This window comes from Xenopus laevis, chromosome 8L, assembly GCF_017654675.1.
Source record: "Xenopus laevis strain J_2021 chromosome 8L, Xenopus_laevis_v10.1, whole genome shotgun sequence".
Classification (NCBI taxonomy): Eukaryota; Metazoa; Chordata; class Amphibia; order Anura; family Pipidae; genus Xenopus; species Xenopus laevis.
In genome coordinates this window covers 69,426,962-69,446,434 of record NC_054385.1, presented here as the reverse complement: position 1 = coordinate 69,446,434, position 19,473 = coordinate 69,426,962, and the positions used below count along the sequence as shown (strand labels likewise).

Below are 19,473 nucleotides of genomic sequence, written 5' to 3'. Positions count from 1 at the left end.
AGCAAGTATTGGAGCCCTAATGGGAATGGAATACATAAGTTGCAACCTGTGGGGCCAGGGTCAGACTGAGCTACCAGAGTACCAGAGGATCTCCTGCTGGATATAGGCCTAGGAGAATTCCCATCACCCCATCCTTATTTCTACCAAGGCTGTTTATAAAAACCTGACACATATTCAATCGGAATATGAGATGTGTGCTTTTATTGAAGTCTATATAGATGCAAATGATGTAGTAGCTCATATTCACTGATAATAATGAATACAAAGAAGAAATTATCTGTTCACACATTATTCAGTGATGAGTTAAAATATAAACAAAAAATTTTTGAAAATAAAGTGGTGGTCGCTCGTTAAGTTACCTGTCAATGTTTTCTGTCATAAATAGGAATATTGTCTACACCAGAGGTCCCCAACCTGTTTTGGTCCTGGGACCAATGTAGAGACAAATTTTTTTGCAAGGACTGGGGGGGGGGTCGGTCGGGGTCGGTGTCCAATTCGGTGCGCCACGTTAATTGGTCACTAGGCTCGGCGGCCCAGTTCAAGACTGTCTGAGGCCCGGTTCTGGGCTGCGGCCCGGCGGTTGGGGACCCCTGGTCTACACAGTGGTGAAAAGGATCAAATTAGATACAGGGTGGTACACCAAAAAAAGGCCCCTAACAGCTGATCCTCAGTTCCAAAATACTCTAGTTTCACTCAATTAAAGAAAAGTCTGTAAGTGGGTGGATTGATTTGGTTCCTGGGAAAAATGAGGTTTATTGGAAAAATGAATGCCATACTTGACTAATGTGTGCGTGCCTGTAATAAGTCACAAGTACGCTGTAGGCTTTTTTTTGCATGTAAACATTTGCTGCATCCCTGGAGCAGTGGGTTTATTGCTTAGTAAAAAGTCATCTTTCTTTAGAATAATTGGATACACAAGATTCAGTTTATCCTCGATTGGTAGATCTTTCTTATTAGACACGAATAATAAAATAAAGCTATTTATATATTTTTTTTTTCCCTAAAAAACACCATTTCATAAGCTTGAAATGATATCTTGTGGCTAAATGGTTAAATTAATGAAGCAGGAGGTCTGGCTATTTGTGTAAACAACATTTGTTTCCATTTGGAGCTGGGCCTTAGAAAATAGAATGTGCTGTGTTATTTATTCCCTTGTTGATGTGTATACAATACCAGGCTTTCGAAAATTATTATGGGGCCATCCTCATAATAATGTCAACATGCTAAGCAAATAGATAGCAGGGAGTGTCTTAGCAACAATTCCGTTTAGGACACTGTTGGCTAAAAGAATCGTTTCACATCAATGAGTTAACTGAGGCAGCTACAAGTCAAAAGCAGCAACAGAAAAAAACACAAGGAATCCAAACTCAGGAATCAGCAGCGGGCATAATGGATCCTGGATAAATCTGGAGGAGACAATAACTGATCCTTTATGGAATGCACAATGATGGCCTTTACCAACACTGAGCAAATCTTCACCTGGGCAGACACACATGACAACCAATCTTTTTTGCTTTCATTGTTCTATCTGTAGCTGGTTGAACAAAGCAAATTTCTGACTGGTAGCTATGGGTTACTGCTCAGGTGAAAATTTGCCTCGTTTTTTTATTATAGCATATTATTATTATATCAAAAAATGATTGCCCCTGATGAATCAACTGATCATTCCTTTGTGCATTTGCAAAATGTTAAAGCCTGGTTCAATTCCTGGAACAAATTCCCAGGTTATGCCAGGTTATGGAATGTCTGAACACAGTTGTGGGAGTTTTAGGTACATGCTTTATGTGTTATTACAGTTTTTCTAATGAAGGTGAACTGCCGTTTAAGATGCAAGTCACAGTTTCCCCAAGACACTTGTTTATCTTATTATTTTGTGTTATTAAATGTGTCTTTGCTTATTTTAAATAGTTACAATTGCATTTAAGTGCAGGTGCTGAGTATTCTGGGCTATCTACCTCTTATTTAATTGTATCTTTATCAAACGGACAGTTGGGAGGTATGATACTATAAGAGTTTCACTACCCACAACTTAGTAAACATAACACCTAAATAGTTCCAGACTGGCAGGCCTAGTAAGTGGATAATGGGGCATCTGAAGAAAAACGTTTTCCTTCCAGATGTTTCTTTTTCCTATTTCTAACAGTACTGCAGTACTTTTATCTCACATTTTTTACCCTTGGTTTTACCAGCATCTGTAGAAGCATCCCTACCAATATTAGAATTTAGGCTTTGTTTGCAAACCTTACTGTTATAGGATTGTTTTCAAAGACCCAGACAAATATCTGTAACAAACCAACAACTAAAATACAATGTTGTATCTTGGAAAAAAAGAAATATTTAGCAATCCTTCATAAAAATCGCTAAAATCACCACTACCTTTAGGAGTATGCCTGAATTTCTCTACAGTTTCCATTTTTACCACAGCAGTGAAATTTGATTCCTAAGGGCCATGACAGATGATGCACTTCGTTGCCTGGCAAGAAAATAAGCACCCATTAATACCTGCCTCTCCATATTTATTGGAATTATTGCATGTAAAATATATTATGGGGGTCATTTATCAAAGGTCGAATGTTAGAGTTTTTTATACATCAAATGAACTTACACCTCGAATGGTTTCTTATTTAAGAAAAAACTTTGATGGAAAAAAATTGATTCTGCAAGTTTCAGTTGCGAAACCCGAAAACTTGAATTATTTGAGTTTTCCACGGGAAAAAAACTCGAACATCATGAAGGCTATTTACATCTTCATATGGTTCAAGGGACCTCTGCCATTGACTCTTACATGACCTCAATAGGTTTTAGATTTTCAGATTCAAGCTATTTTCCAGGGTCGGGGTATAATAAATCTCGAAAAATTCGAGTTTTTAAAAAATATATTTCAATTATATTTACTAGATAAAAATGGTGTAAAATCCAGGAAAATGTAAAATCAGGAAAAAGTATTATGCATAATATATAGGTGGGACCACAAAACAACAATGTAAAATGAGGGAAAACTTAAAATCAGGGGGTTCTACTGTATAACAGTTCTTCAATCTAAATAAACTCATACAACTCACTGTGCTCACACACAAACCAAGGGCACACATACTTGCTAGGTTACATCAGCCAATGAATGGACATTCTTTTATTTCATTGTTCTTACTGTTTCTTCTGAGGGAGCACAAAAAAAATGAGGGAGCACCATCAAAAATGGTGGCTCAAGGTAAAAGATGTAAAATGACTATATCCATATGTGTTGGTTAAGTCTTCATGCTAAAGGTATAGTTTTTCTAGTTTTCCTTTAATGTGCATTCAAGATGCAGGTTTGAATTATCTTTGCACTTTATTCTGCCTGTTTGCACGCACAATATAAACATTTAGCATTTAAGCACAGTTCTGGTAAACTCTGATTTCACTATGTAAATAAGTCCTTTAGAATTCAGCTGCACATGGGCCAAAATTGTTGGTCATTTTTGTACCAATTTTGACAGTGGGCCTAAAACGATATTATGTATGCTGCCACTGATCTCTATTTTTATGATTCTATTCCTATTCCAGGTTAAAATACATAAAAAATGTGATTACCTGGGCACCGACTACACAGTATGTTTTTTTTCTTAAATCTTGGCCTCTGCAGGACTTATCAGCATCAAACCTTGTTAATTAACTGCTGTTTTTTAGGTTAGATTATGTTCTTACAGGGTCTTTTAGATTTGCTCTTAAAGCTGTTTTAATCACATAGCAGGAACCATTTCTGTATCATATTTTTCAATACTGCCACCCCCTGAAGGGGTGAAGTAGCAGGATTACAGCAGGCAAAAGTACAGAGAATTTGGAGGAGAACAAGATAATCATCAGTTTTAAAGCTGCAGAAAATCTGATTTATTAGTAAAATGACATGGGTTTTGGAGCTGGCAACAAGTAGGCCATACTCATTGCCAAATGGTAGATATCACTCTGGAGAGCCAATTTCTTTGATCAGTAATCAGAATTCAGAAATGCACAACATGTTTCGGATCTAGAGATCCTTCCTCAGATGCTACATACACTGTGGGTAACCATAACCATACTCATTGCCAATAGTTTTCCAGATTATAAAACCATACAAGTCATCTTATAACATTTTCCATTTCCTTTTATTTGCTGCATTTTATAACACATGCTACCATATAAATACAGCAGCAGCCTGAGTGCTGGTATGGTACATGTGTCAGATGGAAGCAAAAATATCTTGTTCTGTTCTTGTTCATAGGCAAATGTAGTGATGGGCAAGCAACAAGAATGTTGAATCCAGGAGCCCATAGTATAAATAATCATTTTATTTTACATTATTATTTAAAAACAACAGCCTTACCCATTTTGTGTAACAGAAGTTCACTTAATCATAGGCTACTTATATTACAACAAACATGAAGTATTTAAAGGGAAAGAACCAATCATAATAAACAAAGGTGGAGTTACAAAAGATGACCAATCAGTAGTGCATTAACTATATTGGTTCACCAGAGTAAGCATACTATGTATAGAAACAGTATTTTATACCAATTTACATAATGTAAACTAGAAAAAAATACAGTAAGTAAACACCAAAAAAGTATATATAAACGGTTTCTATTAAGTGTAACAAGATACCAAATTCAAAGTTTAAGCCCTTTGGTTGCCTGGTACCTAAAGTGAAAATCCATCTTGCTTCTTTTCTTAAAAGCTCAAGATTTTGTTGACAAACATACCAGGACTTGTGTTAGCACTCAAAATATATAATTTATATATTCATTCTGTTTATTTTGTAAATTTCAAACCCATTTAATTGCACCACAATACAACATCAGGACTCCAAAGCACGTACAGTATCTGTAAATGGTCTGTAAGTAAACCACTTAAGACAAACATTAGCTTTACTGTATGGATGCAAATACCTGAATGATCTGTCAGTGGTTTGTACATAAGCAGCAAACCTTGGAAAGACATAGGGCAACCCTGAGCAGGGATTATTATGGAGATTTATGTCTGATCTGTTTCACTAAATTAGGATAGACCAGATGGGCTTGTAATTCTTTATCTGTAGATATCATTTTTACATATGTTTCTATGTAACACTGGGGCCTAACCTCATACAAGGCTGATAAACGTAAATGTATTATTTTTCCATTACAAGGCATCAGAGATAAGAGTTGCAAAAAGCCAGGCACCCCTGGCTGAGACTCAACTGTTGTATGTTACATTCTAATCTATTTTGTCAAGATGCCCATCTTGGCACAGTATCCACATTTTACACAACTGAGGTCAATATATATGTATATATTTTGTCTGGGACTGTTAGCTTAGATATGTTCCTATGGCATGAGTTCACAAAAAGGGCACAGAGATGTGAATATGTTTTGAAATACCCCTTGAGAGGCAATTATGCTCACAGAGGGTTTATTTTGATAAGTAATCATACAGATAGGTTCCCAGCTTTCACAGCTGGTAGAATTATTGCCAGAATAAACCTGCTCTGAATATCTTACAGCGGAAATGTCTGTCGCGGCATGAGCATCTATGTTGGCAACACTAAGCAAGAGGAGAGGGAAATCAGCGTTAGTCAATTATCGTTATATGGGTTGGATGGGAATGGTAAAGGGTACGAGTTAAAGCATATTTATAAGCACAACAGTGCATCAGTATGGTATACACAGAAATAAAAAGGTCCATTTAAATCTAGCAAAATTTAGCATGTATTAAGCTGTATCTGTATTATTAACAAAGCAGGATGTACTATACACATAGCAAGCACTGTTGGATTTAAAACTGGTTCATCCCTAGGCCAGCCGCCAACTTATCCTTCCCCCCCCCCCACTTAGCTATGTTTATACCACAAGGCTGGTCCCACTGTGGCAGCTGCTCTGATTACATTAACCAACCTCAAAATAAATTGGCTCCACTGGGGACTGGGCAGGCATGAGATTCAAATGGCTGTTAAAATCTCCCACCTAGTCCTTAATGCAGTGCAAGCCGTCCCCTTGATGCTCTAGAATGATTTTGTGCCCCTTAGTGTTGTTGCATTTCTGTCTTTGCTCTAGTTTCTTTGCTTCTCTAGCTTTCATTCTTGTGGAAGCCTATTTATTAAAGGTCTGATTTTTGCGGTTTCAGAAGTTTTTGAAACCATGATTAAATTCATTTTCTCTAAAACCACAATCACATTTATTAAAAGATACAAAAAAAATAAAGAATGAATGTAAAATAACACTGGGCGAACTTGAAAAAAATACAATACCCCTAAATTTCGAAAAAAAACCTCTAGAAGTTCTGATTGATTTAAAACTGTCCAATAGGATCAGTGCAGCTCACATTGGCTTGTCCTCGACAACTTTTACCTGGTGAAGTTTTGTATTGTGGTTATCGTGGTTTTTACACTTATTATATCTCAAAATGTAGAGACTAGAGATTTGTGGCAAAAAAAAAATTGAAATTCGATTGTTAGTAAATCAAGTCTGTCCTTGCTTTGTCTGCTAAACATGGTCTTTTGAACACTTCATATTGTAACAATCTCCCTTCTTAAATCTATGTAGATTTTGTTGTTCTGTGTACTTTGTGTTTTACACAATAAGGGGAACAGTCAAGATAACATGGGTGTTATGTGTAATGCAGGGATGTTACACATTATGCCACCAGCCTTTATTGGCATAATGAAACATAATGAAACAAGCTAAACATTGCTTATTTATGGAAGACTCACAATTACTGGCAATAGAAAAGCTTAGCTTTGAATGAATATATTGCCGTTAGGACACATTTAGGACAAGTGGAAGTACACATACAGGAGAAGAAATATATGTGGTGGTTGTATTATAAAAGCTGCAAAGTTTTCTACAAGACTAATCATCTCTATCAACCACTCAGCGGTTAGCTTTTACTGCTCACTTGTTTAAAAACAAATATCTAATTGGTTGCTATGGGTTACTGCACTTTTGTTACTAAACTTTGTGCCTTTTATTACATATACGTAGTAGTAAATATTTATATGAACCTTTCTTTGCTTTGCAATGAATACATGTTTAACCTCTATAAGCCCAACGGACATCATCACTCTCTGCACCACTCTTTTATTGAATGCAAATATATAGAATTTGTTGTTCCTTGGCGTTCTGTGGAATATTCTGTCACAGTGTGATTGCTCAACATATAATGATGGATTATATTGTAAAGAATTGTAAATAAAACAGTGGAACATAACGTGGACCACAGTTTTGTCTAAAATAAATATGGCTCACAGGTCCCAGTCCTTGTGTTTCACATTTCACAAAACTCCTGTAATGATACTAAATTATCCTGGTGGTCCGCCATGTGCTGCCTACTCCCTTCAGTGCCGGTTCTGCTATGGCGCGCGCGGCCGTGCACTTCCAGGTTTATGTGCCGGCGTGATGACATCATCGTGCAACGCAGCGAAATTCAAACTATTTATAGGGGCCTTGTAATTTGCCCGTTGTTAGGTTCAATTAGTTTGTTCCTGGTGCTATACTTTAGTGATTCCTATTGATCCTCTGGTGTTTGACCCTTGCTTTGCATGACTATTCTACACTCTCCAATCCTGATTCCGGCCTGTCTGACTATTCTACGCTCTCCAATCCTGATTCTGGGCCTGTCTGACTATTCTACTCTGCTTGTGCTGGCCCAGCCTTCCTGTTCCACGCTGAGTTGTCTGTTCTACCTTCCAAGTTGTGTTCTTCCATCCAGTATCCTTGGTGAGACGATCATGCACCTTTGCTTGTCCAGAACCTGTAGCTTTGCTCCTCTCTTAGTAAGACCTGGCGGCATCCAATTTGCCGAGGGCTTCTCCCGAGGTGAAAGGTGGCTGTTAAAGGCAGAAGCAAGAGCCGAGACCAGGGAGCTTAGCACTGGTTCTGGATTTAGGGTGCCGTTCGTGACAACTCCATGAGTGACGTTTAGCTATGATTTCATTAGAATTAAAGTCGCTTAAGCTTAAAACTAAGATCAGATATTGAGTATACAGAAAAGTTTGTGGAACTTCAAGGACTGAATTTAGCAACTAGCTACTCAATAGTTTTTGCTCAGAGAATGTTTGAGTCATGTACTTACATTGGCTGGTCTAAAGTCAAATAGTGGTTAGGGTTGGGAGATGCCGTAAGTAGGTAACGTGCAATGAGAGAGCAGGTTTATATACAGTTTAAACGTATGTTTATATAAAACTGCATGTTATTGTTGCTTCTTTTGCTTCCCATCTTTACACACACTGATCAGACTCAATAGTGCTGGTTTAGTGAAAGCCTGCTTCTTGTCAAAAAAGCATAGCACTATGAAGGCTTTAATGAGGCAAATGGGCCAAGTTCCAGTGCAACAGGAATTTCTTGGACCAAAATTTGCTCTGTCTGCTTCTTTTCACTGTCAAAATATAGTCATTCCTTTGCATAATTATGATCATTCTCGTTAGCAGTAGAAAATATTGCATGAAGGACTTGTTATACTCAAGGTCTATGAATGGAATATAGCAGAAATGAACATTAATCCGGCATGAGATATGTATCAGTGACCTCACTTTCAAAAACATCAGTGCTTGCCTTTGTGATACATCACTCTTGGTGGTCCCACCTGTAGGTTTGATCTTAGTGCATTATTGTTCACATTTTTGAGTATAACGATATCCATTATAAGGCAATGCAGAATGAGTAATACTAAACCTGATATACCTATGGTCCCGCAAAATATAGCCACAAAGTCAGCTGACATTGACTTAGTAATGATTTAGTAATTGAAAGTATGACCTTTGTTCTAGTACATATATTTATATTTCTTAGTTGTCTTCTTCACCCTGAACAAAGATACACAATGTAATCCATGATCTATTTTTGTGATATCATAAGGACCCATTGTGTCAACACTGCCTGGTAAGATAGTGGTGGTCATTTCTAGGTTGTCGAGTACCAAGGTCAGGTTTAGCAGGAAATAATTATTTACATCATTTAGATTGTTCTTAGATTCTAAAAGGAAAAATATTAAAGGCTTAATCCAGTATTGCACATTCAATTTCCTATTTGCACTAAAATTAGAAATAATTTCAACTGTATTTTTATTTGCAATAAAAGATACTGTAAGTAGTACATATCCACAATAGCAAAATACAGGTCTGGTTGTATAATGTATACAGCACATGGGATCAAATCTACTACATACCAATTGAGAAGCAGTGGTTACATTATGTGGTTCAGTACAGAAGTTGTAATTGTGGGACTCGGAGGAACCATGTCCCTATTGGACAGTCTCCGGGCCTTCTCCCTTAATGGACTGCCCATCGTCCCATTCTCCTTTGTGTATGTAAAGCCATTATGAAAACACTTATGCCCAAAACCTGTTATAGTTATTTGTTGTCCTTCAATTCATTGTAATAAATGTTCCACAAGAATCCTCTTCTAATTCTAGTGGTACGCTATGTGCTAGGGCCGTTAGGTATTCCATCCTTCTTACATGTTCTATTCTATTTAATAGGTCCCAAAGTGATGGAGGTGATGGGTCTTTCCATCGTGCAGCTATCACCTTACTGCTGTGAATATACAGTTTAGGATTTTTTGTGATCTTTTCCCAACTGCCTGAATCAGGTTTCCTAGCAAATGGGTTAGGGGGTTGTTTAGAAGCTCGAAACATGTGGCTTTTGTTACCAGGACCTTCAATGTGGACCATAAGGGGAATTAAGGGACATGATCAAAATATATGAAACAATAGCTGCTTCTTCTATGGAATGGGAATTGAGTTGAAGAATGGACTTTAACAGCTGAGAAACAGAACCGCATGATGCGCCATGTTTTATAAATAAATGATAAATAATGTTTCCTTGCAGTGAACATGTTAACTGAGGGCATTTATGAAGTACCAGTTAAACCTATAACTAGATATAACAGTCTGGTCAGTTTTAAGACTTAGTCAAAAACTTGCCTAACGGACGGTTATACAAGTGACAGGGAGGTATACCTTATTTTGGATCACAGCTTTATATTTAACAGTTTATGAAAAATATGTTGATGTTTAGTGTAAGACAGTTCACCACTTTTTTTTGTCCTGTATATAACCGAATATCATATTATGTTGACCTGGTGCCTCTTGTCTCTACATAGTTGTATGTCCACTGCTTTGCCAGAATGGGGGTGTTTGCCTGAAGAAGGATAAATGCCTGTGTACACCAAACTTCACTGGAAAATTTTGCCAGATTCCAGTATCACCTGATGGTTGGAATAGTAAACAGGACCACAAGAACAGCAGTGTGGAGCAGAACACAATGACAAAATCAGTCCATACACTTCCACTGGCCAACTACCACCCAGAAAAAGATGGTATGGCTTAAAAATTATTAATTTATCTTACATGTATACATTTCTGTTAAATTGTAAAGTCGCAGAGTTCTCAGAGTACCTTGTGGCTAGCATGTGGAAATTAGATATCATGTGACTGCAAATTTACAGTGTATTTACAGTGGAAGACTACAGGATCTCTTACATAGCTCAGGGTAGAGTGCAAAGTGTAGGAAACAGATGCAAATGGACACTTGCAATTCTTTGCAAAATATTGACAGATATATGGCATTGCTATTTTCATGAGGACAGGTTTGGATGCTTTTTAACTTGTTAGTCATTCAGACACACTTCCTTCGGAGTACTAACAAGTGCAGTGGGCTACAGAGCCCTATATTTACTGCTTGCCTATGACAGGTAGTAAGTACAGAGCTGTGTTGTACCCCCAGCAAAGCACCTTGCTAGATATACAGTAGCATAAGGTGTTGGCTGCACTGAAATCTCTTTTTGCAAGTGTTCCATAAATGAGCACTACACTAAGGGGTGCAATTTTGCCTGTGTTTGTTAAGATGGTATGTTTAGACTTCTATGTAGCTCTTTCCTTTGTCTTTCTAAGCTTTACATTATTCACTCTGATAAATTGTCTCTGATAAAGAACCAAAATAGAGTAGAACCACGCTTCTCAAGGGAACATGAAACAAACATAAATCCTGGGAAAAACAAACAAAGTGTTCAAGGGTAGGACCTCAAATAAACAAGAATATTCTGGGAAAATATACATTCGGGGGATGTAAAATCGGTGTTCTACTGTAATTCAGTAATGTAAACAATGAATTTTAGTCCACATGCTTTACTCAGTCTGTGATCAAGCTATTTATGGTAGTCAAAATGCAAAATCAAGAAAATAAGCAATATAATAAGGGAATTCTCCAATGTTTCAAACATCTCTGGCAAGTACAAATTTAAGGGCCCAGATTATTACTCTCTATTTGTGGTTGCAATGTTCTTTTTCACACACTGGGCATTATGTTCATGCTTTTGATACCTTATGCTTGTACTATAGGAACTGCTTCTATTGTCAAGGTCCATGTGGAGCACCCCCCAGAGGCCTCTGTGAACATTCACCAGGTTGAGCGTATAGATAGGCATAGTGGCCACATAGTAAGAAATCAAAATCATGAACAACAAGACACAAGGATCCCTCTGTTTAGGGTACAAGCTCAAAATAGCCCTCGCATTAATGGCTACACTGAAAACTCAGGATTTGGATACTGCTTCCGACGCTTGGAGAATGGTCAGGTAAATATATTGTTTCTGAAATCCATAGTTAATAAAGACCAGTAATATATGGTATATTTGAACAACTACATCACTTTATGTTTGTCTTAAATATCACACACACATATGACCAAGAACATTGTATTGACATTTATACTACACTGCTATGCGTGGTTAAACATGTTCTTTGATATTGTTCAAAAATGACTGATGCAATTAAAACACTTACTTTTTCCCTTGATCCTAGGATAATATACATAAATATTAAATTAGGTTAAAAAACACATCCTTTGAGTTCAACCTTCTTGACTAAATTAAACCTACCTCATCTGAAGACTCATTTTTGCATCTTGATATGACACCTTCTTTCTTTTAATCTCAAGGGATGCCTTTGTGCCTTCTAGAAGAGACCCCTGGTAAATAAAGCATCAGAAAGTTTATTTTATAGTCCTATTTATATTTATACAGAGTAATCGTGCCTCCCAAGAACCATTTCTCCAGTGTCAGTGGTGTAACTAGATGTTACTGGGCCCCACAGCAAATTATTTTTCAGTCCTCCAAAATGTCTAGAGGTTGACTTGTTTTATCGATATTTATTGAAATTGTATATGAATTAACTCCTGGGCCCCCCTGCAGCCACGGGGTCTGTGTCCTCTGTACAACAAACAATTCCACCTTGCCAATCCTACCTTTTGTACCCTTTATTAACTTAGTAGCCCTTTTTTGGACTCTCTCTAATTCAATGTTGTTGCTGCTGCTGACGTTACTTGTTACAGCTAAGTTTATTATCAGGGTACATTAGGGTGACTATTTACTAAGAGCTGATCCGAGAGTAGACTAATTCAGAGTGAATATTCATCCAGCTAATCTGAATGAAGCATTTGGAGGTTAGAGTAATGGGGCAGAGCTTCTCAGCAGTTTCTTATTTGTCTGCATTTTAGCTCACAAATTTTTTCTCTTTCTGAATCAAGCTAGCCATTTCTAACTGTTCATCCCTTTCTCCCCTTGTGTAATATAACTAACCCTTATGTAAGGGGCTGGGGGTGGATCTAATGATCTGCGCAGAAAGATGTCATTCCAAGAGATGACAACATTGTCTCCTGAGACACCATAAAAAAGAAACATCCCCTTTAGACAAAGATCTCTTGCTTGATTTCTGAAAAGATATAAAGGCATACATATGTTAAACATGTAAATGACACCAGTTTCATTACTTCCCCATGAGATTTCCCCAAGTTTCTTACTTTCTAGGTTCAAGTTATCTCATCGCCTCACTCTACTAAACAGCTGCTTTCCCATGAAGCTGACTTTTGTTTTTGCTTGGCTTTTAGTGTGCCTCGCCTATCCCTGGCTTGAGAACACAGGAGATTTGCTGCCGTAGTTCAGGAGTGGCCTGGGGGGTCCATGACTGCACTCCATGCAATGGACACCAAGGTAAGATTACCTGCTTACATTCTGCCAAGCCTACATAGCAGTTAAATTGGCCAATCAACATGACTAATGTCATGATTAGAGCCCAGAATCGGCTTGTATTTGCTACTATATGGCAGAAAACACTCCTTTGGGTTTGTATGGTAGCCTGGTAGTAAAGCAAAGGCCTGCCTCTTGGTGGGCTGTGCTCTTGGTAGGCTGTGCTGCTCCTCCTTTTGACAGCTAGTATGTATGCAGATGATGAAAAACATGGTCAACAGTTTAATAATATTTGGCACACATATTTGCTTTGCATTTCCTTCATAAATAAGCCGCAGCAAATTTAGGGACAAGTAATTCCTACGTGCAAACATTGTTAAGACCTGAATACTAATTCTGCTACACTACACTGAATGTATGCTGTTTTATGAAGATAGTAAACAGGGATTTCATTTTTTTAGGGAACAGTAAATAAATATAATACATGACAAACTGATGAAACTTACAAAGGATCTTCCCTCATATTGGAGAAAATTTTAGGCCACAGTAGCAAAGGACATGGTGGTGGTGGTGGAAATAGTTAAATTCCATATATTAAGTACATATAACAGTTACAGTCAGGGGAAATCCATATAAATAACTGATTTGTTGGCCATGCTTAATGGGAATCTCTAGCTTTTCATATAGGAAAATTTAAGGCAGTTAGCTATAACAAGTAAACTAAGTGCGTTTCTGAAATTGGGTTTGTGTAAATGTACAAAAGATAACTTTCTACTATTCTTATTCATTCAAATTCTGTCTTTGTCCTTGTTTGGGGAATTTACACTAACCAAAGCAAAGCAAAAACTTCCCCCTAGCTCCCCACCTTGCGCCTGTGACAGAGCAATCTAAACTGACAGAGTTAGAGCCAAAGCTCTTAGGGGGTGTCAGTATCTTCCAGTAAACGCCCACACCATCCTGTTGAAGGAGACATGCCAAGTAGACATCTGTCCCACATCAGAATCCAGAATACAAAGAGGTCTTACGTCCATCTGTGGTAAATAAAACAAGATTACAAAACAAGCGTTTTCCTCGGGAGGGATACTTTAAATAGGCGAAGAAGAGATTGCCACAGATCTTCTAATTTAACCCTTTCATTTCCCCAGTGTCCTTAAATCTCTTTTTCAGGGCAAGTATTGCTTTGCTTTCCAGATATCCAAGAAATATCTTACATAAACTTCAAAATACAGCATGCAACACATTAGCAGGAAAAGTAGAGCAGTGTATCTTGCACACTTAGATTTAGAGCAAAGTGTACAGTTACAGGCTATAAGTATTCAGCAAAACTCAATGTAGATTGCAGCTGTAACTACACTGTAGAATCCCCTGCTGTGTAGTGAAATCTCTGTGACATCATAAGTGCAAGAAAACTTCACTGTGGTGAATCATCTTCGTCCTGTGCATCATTACAGTAAATCCCTGGAGCTACTGCAACCATTGAACCAAGCAGTAGCACCAGGGTTCCCACAGCAGCCTGTGTCAATGGCTGCAAAAATAGGCTGCACCAATGACTTCCACAGCAAATGCCAGAAATGTCACCAACTGGAAAATTTTATGGCAATTGCATCTGACACATATCAAAGTGCAAGCACAAAAAGTATGACCTATTGCCTGGAATCCCACATGTTACCACAACCATGCTGGGATCATAGATAAAAGGCTGATTCTCCTCAAAACTGCATTAGCCCACTGCACTTGCAGCCATAAATTACCCTTACTTGCAGCCATAAATTATCTTACAGAACAATACAGCAAGACCTAGGGGATTATTTAATAAATGACACTAAGTTTGCCCAGGTTCAGCAGCCTGTAGCAGATATCATTTTCTAGTCACCTGTTTAAAAGCACACCTTATTGGTTGCTAGGGGTGACTGCACCTGGGCAAACTTAGCGCCTTTTATTACACATGGGGGTGAGGGTGTAATAAAAGTCACAAATTCTGCACCAGGTCAAATCTACAGTAAGCTTTTGCAGTCACAACAGCTCATTGGTTGTTTGGTGTTACTAGATCTTGTGAAAACTGACTTTTATCACACTATTCTGTTTCCCAACTGCTATTAGCCTGCAGATCACTAGATTCCAGCTCCTGAATCTGTTCTACTTCATTCATAAAGTGTCTTTGTAGGTGATGTGTTATCCGTGACTGTTATTGATACCCCCTGCCCAAAGGGATTCGAAAGAGTCAATGGTACCTGTACAGGTAAGTGTTCTTTTACCTATGCCCAGCTATTGTCTTGTAATTTCTAATTTTTGTAAGATAAGTATGATTGTTCAGTATGATTTGAAACCCAGTATTAAGGAAGAAATTGTGATGTTACAGAGACCCTCATATAATTGAAGAGAAAGAAGCTTCTATTGCAAATAGAAAAAGTGGCAAGCTTGGGACAACACTTACTAGAAATGGAAACAATTGTATAAACTTTCTTCATGAAAACTTCATGTCACTTATTTCTAAAGGTGGCCATACACGGGCCGATAAAAGCTGCCGACAGACTGTGTCGGCAGCTTATTGGCCCGTGTATGGGGGCCCCCGACGGGCTTCCCCGAAGATCTCGACCAGATCTCGATCGGCCAGATCTCGATCGGATGGGTTTAAAAATCCCGTCGGATCGCGGCCGCATCTGTTCGTTGATGCGGTCCCGCGATCCGACCGCCCGTTTGCGAACGTGAAGGATCCGATCATTGGGCCCTAGGGCCCACGATCGGATCAGCCCGATATTGCCCACCTCAAGGTGGGCATATCGGAGGGAGATCCGCTCGTTTGGCGACATCGCCAAACGAGCGGATCTATCCATGTATGGCCACCTTTAATGTTTAGGACCACACTATGGGGCAAATTCACTAACCTCTGGAAATTAGCCAGCGGCGGCTTCACTCACATCGACACACTTCGCCAGGCAAAAATTCGCCAGGCAAACACTAATTCACTAAAATGTGAAGTTGCGTCCAGGGCGCCGCATGATGGCGAAGTTTGGCAAGTGTTAATTCGGCAAGCAAAGCGAAGTTGCGCTAGCATTGGTTAATTTGCATACGGCGGGAAGTTAAATTTCAATGGACTTATATGTTGCAGCAAATAAATTACGCTACACAAGGCAGGGAGGCAAACAATTGCAAAATAGAAAAAGGCTGGCACAATCCGGATCACACTCCACAAGTTGATGCAGTAAAAAAGTATTTATTAGGCAAAAAACATCTCAGCAAAGAGCCTTACGCGTTTCGTGCCTAGAGGCACTTAATCAGCTCTGTAAAGGTGTTCAGTGGCTGATGCAAATATGGTACTTAAATGCCAGGGGCCTAATAGAATACCCCCTCGGGCACTAAGTTCAGTTTTAGCCAGACCACACAGATTTTTTAGCCTTGCTTTCATTTTGTATGGTACCAATATACTGGAAGAAACCTGTTGTAATTCCAGTATTTAATAAGGGATCACAATCTCAACCTGGCAATTACATGCCTCTAAATCTGACAGGGAACACATTCATATTATATTTTGGAGAATGGCATTATAAGTAGTAATCCACATAGGTCACAGATTTTATGATGAGTTAAGTGGAAACTTGAACAGTGGGGTTGCAGTAAATGTGGTATACTTGGATTTTGCCAAAGCTTCTGACACAGTGCCATACAGATGCATTTTAAAGGAGAAGAAAACCCTTTTGCAAAAAACCCTGTACCCCCCACCCCACGTAGACCTCCCTCCTCCCCAGGCTAACTACCCCCCCCCCCGGAGAAATGCCCCATACTCTATACTTACCCCTCATAGCAGATTCTTCCAGCAGAGTTCCACGCGTCCTCTGTAAGCTGACTGGGAGATCAGTATTTTCTGTGCATGCGCAGTTGGAGCAGTTTGCCGGTTTGCGACAATTGTGCATGCGCGGAATTACACGGAAATTGCTGATCTCCCAGTCAGCTTACCGAGGAGGCAGAAGATGGATGCGTGGAACTCCGCTGGAAGAATCATGCGACGAGGGGTAAGTATGGAGTATGGCCCATTTCCCGGGGGGGTAGTTAGCCTGGGGGGAGGAGGGAGGGGGTCTACGTGGTGTCGGGGGTATGGGTTTTTTTGCAAAAGGGTTTCCTTCTCCTTTAAGCTAAGGTCTATTGCAGGAGTGCCCATACTTTACCAATGCGAGGTCTACTTTTAGTGATGATGTCCCATTATGATCTATGTCCATGAAAGTATTGTTAGCATTCTGTTCCATGAAAATGTAAAATAGAACTAAATGTATAATGTTATATTTAAGAAACACCCATTTCTTATGTAACCTTATCAAAATAAATATCTGAATGAAAAGCATGAAATAGGAGGGTGATTTAGACAAGCTGTTTGTTGACAGTATTTTGAGATCTACTGCTCACCAGCTAAAGGTCTACTTTTAGATCCCATCATCCTTTTGGACACCCATTGTCTATTGGTTTGTATGTGGATAAAAAACTGGCTAAAGATCATGTACAGAGGGTGCATGCCAATGGAACCTTTTCTGTTTGGAGAAAGGTCCTTAGTGGGGTGCTGCAGGGTTCTGTTATTGGTCCACTTGTACTTAGTTTGTTCATTAATGACTTAGGGGAGAACATTGTAAGCAACATATCTGTGTTTGCAGATAACTCAAAACTATCCAGGCCAATTAATTACAGGTTGATCTGGACAAACTGGACAGTAGACTGGGTTTGTAGACTGTTGCAGATGAGATTTAATGTTGATAAATATATGGCTATGCATTTTGGATAAAAAAATATACTAGCAACTTTTAGGATTACGTTATACACTTCCTTGATGAATAAGGATATGGGGGATAACAAAACTTAGATGTACAACAGGGTCAGGTCAGGAAAGGTATTGTTACAAGGGGTGTAGATTCACAGCATGAGAGGGTCAGTCTCCCTCCTTACAAAGCATTGATAAGAATCCATATAGAACATGCAATGCAGTATTGGTCTCCAATCCTTAAAAAGCATATTAATAAAATAAAGTCCTAAGAGCTACTAAGTTGATAAGAGAAAGGAAGGTCTCAATTATAAGGAAAGGTTGGCTTAGTTATGATTGTTTACACTGGAGAAGAGGTGGCAAAGGGGGTATGATAGCTATTTATACCAGGGGACCATACAATAAACAATGTAATACTTTATTCACCAACAGGTTCTTCCAACTAATATGAGGGCATCCGTGATTCCATCTTAATATGTATACAAGCTGTGAAGTTGGAACTCTCTGCCCAAGGCTGTTGTATTGGCTGATCCATTAGATCGTTTCATGATATGGTTGGATTTGCCTTTTTAGAAAGTGGGAAAATACGAATTTACTGAAATTAACTCTTGGACTAGTTCAATTGCCTCTTGGGAGTAAAGAAGAAACATTTTGTTTCGCCTCTGAGGAAAAATGTAGATTTTTTAAATTTTTTTGCTTTCTGCTGATTCAACTAGCAGTTAAACAAGTTACACTTTAATTTTACACTCTAATTTTAGAAATTATTATCTGTTAGAACATAACCTTATCAGAAGCACCAACAGGCTTTTAACTCATGCATTGATGCTACTATGCCTTTAATTAGGGGCACTGATTGTTAGTTATAATGTGAAAAGTTTCCCCTGCCTTTAAAAGATGTGCTCTGTTTGAAGCAGGGTCCTGCTTCCGTAAACATAAAAGTCTCTGAAGTGGATGACTGGGCAATAGATAACTCTGTGATGCTGAGATGCTGTCCTAAGACTCTGGACAGAGGTTTTATTCTCTATAATTTCATATAGTATGGGACATCCCCTTTTTGTGATCCATACTATAGAATTACTGATGACTCATATTCAAACTTTTGCTCCTATTTCTTCTGCAACACCAACACCATCTACAGTGACTGCATTTAATACTACATAAAACCTCTCTCCTGCTGGTCTCCATGGACTCAAGAATTCCATCACCTCTTTACCACAGCAGGGAACCATAAGCTGGCGCTTTTTCCTAAATTAGAGCTGGCTACAATGTGAGACATTTTTCTCTGTATGACTCAAGGTGGGTCACATTATTGCCCTGTTATTTCACGTGACCCTGGCATATCCTCTTATTTTTCTGGGAACATAAAAACCCTTTGGTAAATTCTGTGTTCTCCTGATTAAGTTTCTTTAACACTTTCTTAAGTTCTTTATAGCTAGGTGAACTAGTCGGTGTGTAAAAACAATACTAATAAGTATTGTACCAAGAATACTGAAATGACGTGATCCCAGTACTGCAGTTCTTTCAGGCTCTGACTGACCATTTAAAAGGATGAACTTGTTTGTTTTGATTAGCTTACTATCTTGCAAGAACTTTTAACCTCCTTTGTCGTGATCACTAATAGATTTGTAAGCAATTACTTGAAAAGTAAGCATTCTTTCCATATGCTCCTTGTTTTCAGCTGAAAGGTGCCCAATGCCATTTACTGTACTACAGCAACATTGATTTTCTTTCCTTCATTATTATTATTAACATATATTTTTAGAGTGCCAACATATTGCG

General features: G+C 38.5%; 1 protein-coding gene across 3 annotated transcripts in view; it reads left to right on the top strand.

Moving 5' to 3' along the window:
• Positions 1–19,473, top strand: part of ltbp4.L (latent transforming growth factor beta binding protein 4 L homeolog) — a 77,651-nt gene that overhangs the window by 24,605 nt on the left and 33,573 nt on the right. For all 3 annotated transcript variants that reach the window (XM_041572931.1, XM_041572932.1, XM_018230227.2), the window contains 4 exons: positions 10,089–10,304; positions 11,326–11,561; positions 12,872–12,974; positions 15,115–15,189. In XM_041572931.1, the coding sequence (XP_041428865.1) occupies positions 10,089–10,304; positions 11,326–11,561; positions 12,872–12,974; positions 15,115–15,189 (630 nt within the window). The remainder of the gene's footprint in view (positions 1–10,088; positions 10,305–11,325; positions 11,562–12,871; positions 12,975–15,114; positions 15,190–19,473) is intronic.